At 36.1% G+C, this 12,875-nt stretch overlaps 1 protein-coding gene across 2 annotated transcripts in view; it reads right to left on the bottom strand.

Annotated features, from left to right (window-relative positions):
• plod2 (procollagen-lysine, 2-oxoglutarate 5-dioxygenase 2) overlaps positions 1-12,875 on the bottom strand; it is a 44,609-nt gene that overhangs the window by 23,747 nt on the left and 7,987 nt on the right. For both annotated transcript variants that reach the window (XM_088613637.1, XM_088613629.1), the window contains exons 2-3: positions 2,095-2,186; positions 1,777-1,913 (exon numbers count right to left, since the gene is read on the bottom strand). In XM_088613637.1, the coding sequence (XP_088469763.1) occupies positions 1,777-1,913; positions 2,095-2,186 (229 nt within the window). The remainder of the gene's footprint in view (positions 1-1,776; positions 1,914-2,094; positions 2,187-12,875) is intronic.

Consider the following 12,875-nt stretch of genomic DNA (forward strand, 5'->3'; position numbering starts at 1 on the left):
GAGAGTGCGATCCATTTGCCAAGATCAACAGACAAAAATTGCCACAAGCCAGTGTTCAAAATCCAAAACGACTCATGACTGAAATTGCTGCCAAAGGTGCTTCAACCAAATACCTGAGTTTGGAGGTCTGAATATTTATGCAATCAATACATTTTAGTTTTCATCATCAGTTTTTGCAGAGATTTACTGTGACTTCAGTTTCAGCATTTTGGTTTTCATTAAAATATTAAGTTTATAAAAATGAGTATGCATCATTTTATTTCACAAAATGGGATACTATAGGAAGGGTTTATATACTTTGCAAGGCACTGTATGTAATTTCATTTTTTTGGTCTTATACATACATATCCCTTACAATAAGGGTGTGTATATTTTGGGTTTTCTGTGGCTTAGTTTCTCCATAAGCATTTTGGACTGATTCCAGCTCCAGCAGTGAATCCAAACCATTATTGCATATTCTATTAATATCATGGCGAAGCTCACAATAAGAAACCTATCTGTGGAAATCATCCGAGGGAATTACTTCCAGGTGAAGCGTCTGCGATAGATACACATATGTTTTTTAACATCAGTAAAACATTTGGCTGAGGTGCTCAATATTGTTTTACAAGTATCAAATGGTGTTGAAGGACTGGATCACAGAGCAGCATTTCCCAAGACATACACTTCCTACTGCACCATAAGATACAATTTGTCCATATAACATCATCCGTTAAAATGAACAGCATTCAATTAAAAAACAAAATGTTTCTGACGATACCCCAAATCTTCTATAGATAACTCAGTGGTTTCTAAGCTTAATTATGAAACATTCCAATTTTGAACATCAACAAAATCTACAGTGATAAGGCAAGTGATATGTTTTCAGGAGAACTGTACTGAGCCTGTGTAGTATATTTGATATATTTATATATTATTTATTATTTATCATTTATCAAAAGGCAATAATTGTATTGCAGGGCTTTACAAAACTTATTGTCCCCACCCCGAAGCAATGGACCAAACTTTATTTGGATGAAGCTAACCTTTTCCATATCCAACGTAAGTCCTAAATAAACCCACTGGTGATGGTTTAAAGCTTACTAAAAACACTTAAACACTGGGTGTAGTTCAGTTCCAACACTATGCCAATTAACAATCATTTCATTCTATTTCACCATACACATTTAGTAGGGGAAGGTGTTTTATGTGATGCATTAAAACTGGACACCCAATAATTTTAGTAAATGGTTAAATTAAGTAACCATTTATTACATCTGATTACCTAAAACAACCTCAACACTAACATGGTATCCGGCAATTTTTCAAAGGGAAGATGGCTATCAGTTTAGTGCAGCAGAAAAAACCTTTTAATTTATATGATTAAAGTTCAATGGCTTTGAAATGTAGTTATGGGTTCTAGAATTATTATAATTATATGGCATTCAAGTATAATCAAGAAAGTATAGTCATTAACCACACTATAAGTGTTATTAAAGAAATTGTTAAAATTTTTTTCAGACTATACGACTTTTAGAAAAGTGTACTGTTGCGTGGCAAACTCAAGAAATACATGTAGCAAAGCACACTTAGATCAGGGATACAAGCATAATAAGCATATTTATAGATACAGTAAAAGCACAATCAAAACTAATGATCAATGTAAAATGGATAAACCCAAAAAAATGACGAGCAATGGAAAAGCAAAATAAAGGCTTTGTTTGAGTGTGGGAGAAGCCATGCGAAAATAAGGTAAAGCCATAAGAAAAATGAAACAGGGAGTCATGGATATCGTACCTGTCAATAGCCATTACAACAAGGTCTTCCTGCTCAGCAAATTCTTGCATTGCCTCCTTCAGCAGTCGCACTTTCTGCCCTCCCCCAATCGATTTTCCCACATCGCCGCCTTTCCATTCCTCTCCTCTACCGAGAACCTGCACAGACATAATTGACCATTAAAATATTTTACAATTCTGTGCCATAAGATGGAGAGTAATTACAATAAAGGCTTTACTTTTTGGCCCTTCAATCCTGCTGTTGTTCTTTTCAGGGTAAAGTCTCCCCTGCTGTTTGGTTGTTCTCTCTCAGTTTAAATGCACACCACATTTGTCATACCTTAACAGTGTAGTTCAGATACTTCGCCGTCTGCATAAAACGTAGAAAGCCATCTGTCTCCTGAGTTGCAACAGTAAGCACAAGCAGTTTATCTGAAATAGAACAAATCAGGTATTTTACAGTTTCTACACAAAACCAACTGCGTACTGTATGCCTTGTTTTCTACTAGAGTTTTAACTTGTTTAACTTTAACTTGTGTTTCAGTGGCGAACAATAAAGCAAAATGTATTGTGCACATATTGTAGATTGTAGATCTGCTTTTATTTCAAATGAATACATAATCTAGCACTCTGACTTTGAGTCTGGACTTCAGTGGCTGGTGCGCAACCAAAGAAAACTATTGCTACATGTTTTGTTGTCATTTTTCTTTGTCAAATCCAAACCCACAATGCTCTAAAATAACCATCTAATTACTCTGAAAGCACACATCACCCAGTTACTGAAATGACCATTACATTCCCATCCTTTGCATTGCCACACACATATCTGTCTGCAGAATCTATGAGAAGCCTGAACGTCACAGCTGTAACCCTCAAACTCAAGGATTCCGTGTCCCTCGGTATTTACTGAATAATTAACAACTGATAAATCAGCAGTCATTACTGCTGCATGCCTTTAAAGACGCCTAAGGATGAGGTAGGGGATGCTGCTGTTATAGTAATAAGAATACAATACATAATTGACCCTGGTGCATTTTCTAGGGTTGTCAAAACTAATTTGCATTGTAAGACACACTACTTAAATGGTCCTTTTCTAGTCTGATTCTTCTGCTTTTTTACAATAACTGAATCCATCAGAGTAATTAGTCTACATTACACAGGTCACGAGGAAATCGGTTACAGCTCAGAAAAAATCAGTAGCAGATGTGTGGATATCCACTTCTTGTATAGGAAAACCCATGAGTGGTACATCCATCATTAGAAACAGTATGTTAACAATAAGCCCAGACATCACGTTCTCTCATTTCTTCTCTTTTAGCAAAAATATTTTTCAAAACTTACTATATTCGCATTTTTAACCTTACGGTATTATTGTCTAGGTGGTGTTGTTAGTGGTATTGTCTTCCTATTCCCATTAATAATTAAAAAATGAAATACACATATATGTGTACTGACGTAGTTCAAGTAGGTAGCTGCATCGGCATGCGCAGGCTGCAAAGGAACAAATAAAGGTTTATTCCATGCTGAAAAGAGAAGAAAAGAAATTCAACGTTTCGGCCGTGGAGCCTTCTTCGGGTGTTGACACCTGAAGAAGGCCCCACAGCTGAAATGTTGTTTCTTTTCTTCTCTTTTCAACATGGAATAAACCTTTACTTGTTCTTCTGTGTACTTATGTTGTACTTTACTGTACTGTGAAATGTGAACTCAGTTTTGTCTTTTTATAGTTATTATTTAATTACATTTCATAATATCTCTATATAACAAAGACATGAAATAAGAAATCAAGGTATTACATGCATAAATTAGACACATGACTTCCTCTCCTAATCAGAATGAATAAACAGTGGGCAGACAGACTGTTACACTGTAGTCTGTTTATGCAAACAACTTTCCTGTTACAAGTATTTTTTATTTCCTGTCTGGAAACTTGAAGTTATAATCTCTTTTTCTACCAGGATTCATGAAGCAGGACACATGACTAGCTTTCTGGATTTTTTTAGCTTTCTCTATTGGCAGTTCATCTTAGAAGCGGAGTAACACATACTGGAATGCAGGGAATGAACTCCCAACAGCTCCCATGTTAAAAGGGGCCCTCCAGCAGGATATCTTATGTTTGGCTTGTACTGTAACTCACTCGTTATCGGCCAGTATTGAATACATGGAGTTTTCTGTCAGGTACTTCAGTTTTCTCATGATATGTCAAACCCCAAAAGTTTGCAGTTACGAATATCTACTTGAAGAGGAACAGATGGCAAAGTCGTTTAGCATGATCATAGCTACACTGCAGCTGTCTTAGCTGTCTGGGTAAAGATTAGTCTAGGAAAAGTTTTTTTTTCCCCATAGTGGCTAAGTTGATGCAGAGGTCAAGTTCATATTGTTTATTCAGGCATATCATATTCGTTTGTAACTTCCTCCTTGTTCAGGGAACAGCAGCATGAAATCAAACTTTCTTCATGATAGTTGAGACATACCGACACTGACGTAAATGGAATAAGTGAGGTACGCTATTTATCCAAAGGATGCCTACTTTGTGAGGACAGAGACTATAAAAGGAACCTGCACCTTTTGCAAAATTCACACTTCCATGTTAAAAATAAATGGTCTTACTGCTTCTCCCTTGCAATTCAATGCAAACTACTAATGTACATCCTTTACAGATAACGGACCCCTATGTCAGCCCTCATAAAGAAGCTCTATACCACTGACCTATACTTCTGTTTCTCCTCCACAACAGACTTCTACTATTCATTTCAAGCTTGGAAGAGGATAGAACTCAGAGGGTTCAAAAGGAACAAGGCACTGTTGGGACTCAAGACAGCCGCCATACTGAGAGGAACTGGTGTAAGATTTAAAGGTCTGGGCAGAAATCATAAATCCAATTATGGGCAGAAATCAATAATCAAATTATGATCACCAGGTTACCTGGTATCCAAGTAAATAAATGGTTTGTGTACATACTGTATGTGCTTGAAAATACATGATAAGAACAAGACACGGGTATGTACCAATAGTATTTAATCACAGCTAGAAGCCACTTTCCAAACCATCACATATTTATTCATCTTTGTTCCAAAATACAAAAATATTATTAAAAATACTAAATACTAAAAATAATTAATTTTAATAAACCAGACTTATTGCTACTATAATTAAAAACAAATCATATTTTAAACAGGGTGGATTTATTCCTGCTCATGTATTAGAATATTGGTGAATAGCTACTTCCTGACTACCCTATATTGGGCTTCATGGCACATGGTTCTCTAATGCAGGCAGTCACTTTTGTATAGTGTGTCTACTAGCTACTGTACACACACACCCGCATAAATGAGTAGTGAAAATGAACATCATTCATCGCACTTGACCTGAACATGGACTGATGTCAAACAACTGATCCGTTTAAGAAAATGCCTGAGAAGAAAAAACTCAGAAAGTTTCACTGAAAATGCACTCCCTGTTGGGGTGTACATTACACTTCCCTGCCATGTGTCCAAACCCCAACATTTCCATAATTTCTAATGGGTGATAAAAAGTAATACATCATTGGGTGTTCAATACATTTATAAAAAAGAACATACTGTACAGTTGCTGTGTTATCAAAACCTTTAAAGCACCGTATCTTCTACATTACACTGTAAATGGTATGATGATATAATCCATCAGGCAGAAGGAATCCTCGTGTGATTTTAATCTGAACATTCCAGCATTATTATGCAATGGTTTGGTTGAGTACTGTATAAAAAAATCCCAGAGGCTAAAACAGTAAGTAACCAGAGACATATGTCACTAATTACGTTCTTGTGTGTACTGTATGTGCATGATTTAACTTTCCATTAGGTTTGAAAGGCAAGGTAAAAAATCCACAAACAAGGAACACCGGGAAAACTGTAATTGAATATACATGTGGATATGATCTGGGATACCATATATACCCAGCTATAAAATTATAATACTTTTTTTCCCTGGGTCATAAGAGCTTAATTCACAACTTCAGCTAAATTCCTCTGAGCAATCCTGGTTTTCTAGCCTGCTGAGTAAACAAAACTAAGCCTGAGATGAGCCACAGCTGTGAATGCTTACCCACTGGCAGAGCACTCTGTTCTACTGCATCTCAGCAGTGAAACAGGGTTTCCATCAATTTAAACAAGAGGCTTAAAAGTTCCATGTGGCCAAGTGATTGTGACTTCAGTGCCACAGCCAACCACAAGCACTCACAAACGTATGCAAGCTTTCATATCATTTTCCCCCCATGCATTTAAAACTGAGGCACACTTTTAAGAGAAGAAGTGGTCTAAAGGGGGTTGTACTGCACATTGTAACAACAGAGAAGCTGTATAATAACAAAATAAACAATGTCAAATCCAAAATTACTGATGACAGATCAATCCCAGGCATCCTGTTACCTAACCATCTCATGCCTGTTACTAAACACAAAGCAGCCCATTCCTTAAAGTACTAAAACAATTTTTCTCATGCAGACATTCTTGTAAAACTACAGTATTTACAGATCTCACTAAATTGAGAAAAGTTAGTAGAACTCTTTTCTATTTTTCTTTTTTATTCTTTTAAAAGATGTTTTGGGTAGCAGACTAGAATTGCACTACTTCCATTATCTTTTTTCCATTATTCATACACTGTTATAAATCCACTACTTTAAAACTGTATTAGCATATTGTCAAAAATGTACTTACAATTCATTGATTCATGTGAAGCCCTAAAGGGGATTCACATTAAATTCTAAAATGCTTATGGCATATGTTGGATACATTTCTTTTATTATCTCTTGAACAGTGAATTCAATTCTGCAAAAATATATATTAAAATTCCCTAATTCCAGCCTTGGAAAAGTCCTTTATATTAAAATATAAACTATTTAGCAGTATTTTCTTCTGAAAACAGAAAAGCTCCCATCTAATTTACTTCGGTGCTAACCAAAGTTCTCTCATCTATTATCCCATTTTTTCTTTATCTTCATTCAAACACTGGGTTACTGCTATAGCAGATGAAATCCACTGTTAACTTTTTAACACACACTAAAATGAATTAATAGATAAACACTGGGCGTTAAGTAACACATTGTCTTACTTAAAACAGAATTTATAACCGAAAGCAGAATGACAGGCTTCTTATTTCAGCACTGAAGGCAGTAAAACCCGTTTCTTGCTTATTGAAAACATATGTACAATTAGTTTAAGTGGTTGTGAATGACAGCCCCTGGTTGCATCATCATCTGTTTAGCTTCTATTTGGTGCATTTTACTGTCAAATACAACAATCTATTGTTGACAAGCTTGATCATATTTGATCATTTTTGTAAATACAGCTTTCTTTCAGAGTAAGTGTATATTTAAAATGTTTTCCTTTTAAATCGAAGCGTTATTGTGTCTTGCCGAAGTATTAACCCACTTACCATAATGTCCTATTTTGTTAAATTAAATGGTATCAACACATTTTTAAAAAAGTGAATAGTTTTAATGAAACCTTTAATGTTCAGACTCAACATTTTTTTGCGTGAAAGAAATTAAATGTCAACAAAAAACAGACATTTAAAGTTGTTGATTGCAAAGTACTGGTATTCACCCCCTTGCTACTGCTAACTTAACTTGGTTGAGGTGCGTAAAAGTACGTTCACAAGTAACATAATTAGTTGAATGGCCTCTGTGTGATTTAGTGATTAGTGTGTGTGAATTAGTGAGTCACATGATTTCAGAAAAATACACCTGTCTCTTTAAGGTCCCTTCAGTCATGTAGTACATGTTAAAGAAAATGTCAACCACAATGGCCAAGGAGTTTTCAAAACAATGTAGGGAAAAATCTGTAAAAAGGTATAGATCAGGAGAAGAGTATATACAATTTCAAAGATACTGAATATCCTCTTAAGCATATGAAGCTGATCACTAAGAAGTGCCTGTATCGTACCACCAAGACACTGCATGAGGCTAATAGATCAGACAGTCCCTAAAAACTGAGCAGTCTAGTTAGGGATCCCAACATGGGGAATTTAACAACTGACATGGGAAAAAATGTCTGTGAGACGATATCCTGGCCCCTCCACAAAGCTGGCCTGTATGTATTAAAAAGAAATCGCACAGAAAATCTTGCATGAAGTTTCCAACAAAGCATTAAAGTGATAAAGCTAACATATGGCAAAATGTTTTGAGGCCAGATGAGAGAAAATGTTATTAATGCAAAGTTCTACAAACCAAACAGTGTATCGGCCAGTCAACACCTTCCCTACTGTCAAGCATGGTAGTGGCAGCATTATATAATTAGGTTGCTTCTGATCAGCAAGGACTGGGAAGTTTGTCAAGATTTAAGGGGAAAATGTATGAAGCAAAACACAGGCAAATACAGAAGGAAAGCAGACATAAGCATTTTACAGACCTAAAACTGTAATGAAAATTCAACTTCAGCAGGGCAATGGCCAGAAATACACTGGTGAGGCTTAACAAGAAGAAAGTGAATGTATTTGAGAGACCTAGTCAAAGTCCTGACTTGAACTCAATAGAAAAATCTATGGAAAGCCTTGAAAATTGCTGTCCATCAATGATCCACAGACAACCTGACAGAACAACAAGTTTTACAAAGATAAATAACAGAAAATCACAACATCCCCATGGGCAAAGCTGGTAGAGATTACAAAAAAAAGTTTTGACTCAAGAGGACTACTTGCATTAAGTCTTTTGTTATCAATTTTTGATTTGAGTTTTCTTTGCTATTGTCTGAGGATATTTTACTTAAAGTACCCTCAAAACATGTTGAGTTAGAACATTAAAATATTCACTTTAAAAACTGTGTATACATCATTTGTAATTCAGCCAAATGGAAGAAGACTGGATGAGGGTTAATGGTTTTGCAAGGTACTGTACTGCATGTTCATTTTTGTTACATATCAGCAGGTTCCCATGTGGTGTTATTATTGTAATTGATCTCAAAGCTTCCTCAATGAAATGAAAAAGATATGGCTTTACCTCATGGTAGTCTGCTGAAACCAATACCAGACGCCTTTCTCATGATTACCATAGGAATGTTTTACTCAGCGATTCAACGATAAGTGTCTAGTCAGAACTAAAAAAAATGCTTGACAGATTGCCGTTAATACTCAGTCATTCCACTGGATTTCTGTGCAAACATTCATGGTGTGTTATTTTGCTAGCTGGAGGACAGACTTTATAGCCAAATGTTTTCGGTAACACACTGGGAAAAATAGTCTATGGAAACTTTCACAGAGCAGTGAGCGTCCTGACTCACTGGCGATACTCCCAATATCACAGACACGTCTTGTTGGAAAAGGGAAGACTTTCACAGCTAAATCCTGGCATCTGACCCAAAACGAAAGCAGTACGTGGACGTCATTAAATACCCTATTATCAGCTGTCTTTTCACTGATGTGATACCAAAAGCTTTTTAAGATTTTTCAAGCAATTTAGTTCATTTTGTTCTCTGAAAAACACAAGCTAATTGAACCGTTTTCATTGTCAAAAGCTACAAAGTTCCAGCAAAGTAAATGACGGCATTTTATGATTGGCAGAAGGCAAGAAAATTATCCAATAGTATCTTTTCAAAGCAACACAATACATTTTAGCATTTACTGTATGCCACTGTGAAAAAAACTTCTAAGAAGCACCAAAGTTAACTATGGGGAAAATGCCATGAAAAAGAGGTGATTTAGGCCCTGATGCACTTTTGGCATGGTTTTCTAAAATTTCAGGTACAAGTCAGGCATATAGCAAGACAGGTTGTCAGGTCAGGCTTGGTGTGTATATCACTTTTAAATGTATACTTTTAAAAAATTGATACTGTCAAAGGCCACACTAGGATCAAACACAGCAAGAAACGACAAGAAAGTTCAAATCAGTGGCCATGAACGCGCAAGTCCGATCTTTGATGAGTGATGTCTTTGTACAGTACAGTATTGTAGTCAAAACCCTAAAAGTTTTCATAAATATTTGTTTTAATCACTTGCCAATAAGGCTGACTAAGACTAATCTACTCAGAAAACTCAAATGCATCAAACGCACCATTCAAAGTAACAGTGACATGGCATCATGGCTCAAGGCCTAAAGCACCAGCTCTCTATTTACAAAATGTTATATTATCCATCCATTTTCAAACTGCTTTATCCAATCTAGGGGAGTCAGAGCCTATCCCAGTAAACAACAGGTGCAAGGCAGGATACACCCTGGATGGGATGCCAGGTCATCACAGACATTACATTATGAAGCACATTATTTAGAGATGGACTGTATGGTGAATTCATGAACAAGGAACTGGACTTAAATAACATTTAACTAAGATTTCATTATCTTAGTGCATTCCTTCAGTTTTCCTTCATAGTTCCACATTGCAGAATAAATTAGATGGATGACAGGTGGGTGGCATGAGTTGTGATTCATCATTGTGCACCTCCTGACAGTGTTTAAAAATAAAACAACTAGTTTTCTAATCCACCATGCACTCTCACAGGCTCATAAAACATGCCTTCTTTCTGGACGGTAAACTATGGCTTACTTCCATACTTGTCGGAGATTAAGTAGGGTATATACCTTGTTCCAAACTTACTAACAAAAATAATGGGTAATTATCACATTTAAAATTTCCAAGGAATCCATTAAAAAGGAACATCTGGGAATAACAAACTTAAATGGACAAAATACAACTGCACCACAGCACTTGACCCATCCTACACTTGTAATAGATTCTTCATTTCCATTTACAGAAGACCAAGGCCTGAAATTCAAGCACTGCTTGGATCACACAAAAAAAACTATACAGTGGAATTTCTGTGTTTTTGGAGGTAGACAGACATTACTGCAGCTGTCCGGAACTGAAATAGAACTTTCCTTTTTGTGGCCAGAAACTGACCCTGATTAGTAAAACACAGCAGTGACATAAAGCATAGCAATAATGTAATCCACTAACTTTGCAGGCAATCCACAGAGGGTTATGTTGAATATGCATGTACAACATCTTGAATGAGTTAAAAAAGAACTTTAAAACTCAGAATGCAGCACCGCACCATTACTTATTAAACCTGAATATTTTGTGAAGCTGGGAGCATAATCGTTTATCTACGATTTCTGCTTGTAAACATGAATTGTACATCAAAGAAAAGATAAAGCAAATCAGTCCAGCAAAAAATAAAAATCAGACTTCATTATGAAAACTTCACAAATGACTGATCAACCGCTAAGAAATAATGGCTGTGTTTAACATGCCATTTAGATTAATTAGGAACAGAAATATTTTCTAAGCCCAGGAGTCTTAGTGTCTTTTCATGGTCAAAATGCCAATATGTTCACTTTTAATCTCATGCACGGTTCAGATGCCCTAATTTCCCTCGTAGGTTCCCAGAACCTGGTTTGTCAGTTTCACAGAAGTCAGCAGCTAACTTTGTCTCCAATGACAGTTAAACAGAATCCCAGATGCTTTAGCAGCATTATACTCATCACTAATCCTAGCATTATCTTTGCTCCCCAATCCCAAACACTGCACTATAATTGGTGTCCTGAAAATATTTTTTTTACATTCACTTGCTCTTCCCGGTTACTCTTTTTGTCTCATCTCGTCCTGTCTCTACCTGCCTCGTCACTCTAGGGCTTATGCTAAAGTATTAGACCTGGCCATGGCACCTGACCTCATGGCATTTGAAAACAAATGTGTCAGCCTCAAATGGCCTGCAAATGATCACGCACACAGGCCATCCTGAAGGCATCACTTCGGAATTCAAAACATGCCTGTTTTATTAGTTTAACCACTAAAAATCACCAAATGTCAAAAAGGGACAATTGGAACTCTGGCATCTCCAAATGAGTATGAACATTTTAGAGGAGAACATAATGGTAAAATACTACAATAAAGAAAAGGTCAGTTTCTCTACAAAAACTTTCTAACTGGGATATACTGTATTCCATGGATCTGAATTATGAAAGACAACAGACACAAAACGAGAACCTGTTCAATGTCTGCAGACAACATAGGGAAACTGGAAAGTTAGAATTAAAATCTCACTGAAAGTATTCCTTAACTTCTGTAACATACAGGACTAACAATAAAGTTTATAAAGCCTTTGCCACATTCAAAGGAGAACGTTCCAAGTAGATTTACAGTATGTTAGTTCTCCAAATTAGGCACTCACTTATCATTTACTGATCCATGAGGCGTGCATTAGCTGTTGCTTAAATTACACATTATAACTGTCTCTTGAAATAAAGAAAAAAAAAGAGAGGAATCATGTGGTGGGTGGCTTGCCCATGCTTAAAATATGTGATCAGTTGCTGCATCATTATCAAGACTCAAGACAGTAAAGTTCCATTAATGTTGGTGGTAATTATTATGCAAATAGATATTGCTAAAAATTAGTATTTTATGGATGGTGATATAATAACCATTAAGAGAGCATTAGGATAATGCTCATGTAAAATTCCCTTTCGGGGATTTCCTTAAAAAAAATCAATTACCCAAGCTCAGCTGCAACAGAGCAAAAAAACTCTAGAATGAAAGTACAAGTAGAGTTAAGATAAACAAGCTGCCATTTCTAGCTGCTGTCACTGCTTTCCAGAGAACAAGACCACATTTCATGGTCCTGGACCTCAACTTTCTCAAAGTGTCCTTACGGGATAATTTATCACAGGCAAGAAACACCCCAGATGTTCAGACTTCATGAGTTTTATTTCAGAATATATGCATCTAAAGAGTGAAGGTCTGGGAGAGAATAAATACCTCTCTATTTCTCCAGAAGCTACAGTATGCTGGTAAAAGCCGTTCTGATAGAATGCTGCACTTCTGTCTTCACACTTATACACACTGATTAAAGGGCAAAGAACATCCCTGTCATTTCCTTAGTTTATCCAATAACATTAGCTTAGTCATTAATTATTAACTATTCAATTTATATAAGGACAACATCATATTATGAGTCTGTTGATTTTCACATTTCAGAATTACCTACTGATAATAATAAACCATTGTGTGCCAAATCTGACGTCTAAATGTGTAGTTTAGATCCAAAAAAATCGACGTGAGTATTTAAGCATTATAGGTCTAATGAGCTACTCTCTCCAGGATGACTGAAGAGCAAAGTATGTACCAGACAGTATCTTTTTAAAGCACACTGAAACAG

Source organism: Lepisosteus platostomus, chromosome 2, assembly GCF_059453375.1.
Source record: "Lepisosteus platostomus isolate fLepPlt1 chromosome 2, fLepPlt1.hap1, whole genome shotgun sequence".
Lineage (NCBI taxonomy): Eukaryota > Metazoa > Chordata > Actinopteri > Semionotiformes > Lepisosteidae > Lepisosteus > Lepisosteus platostomus.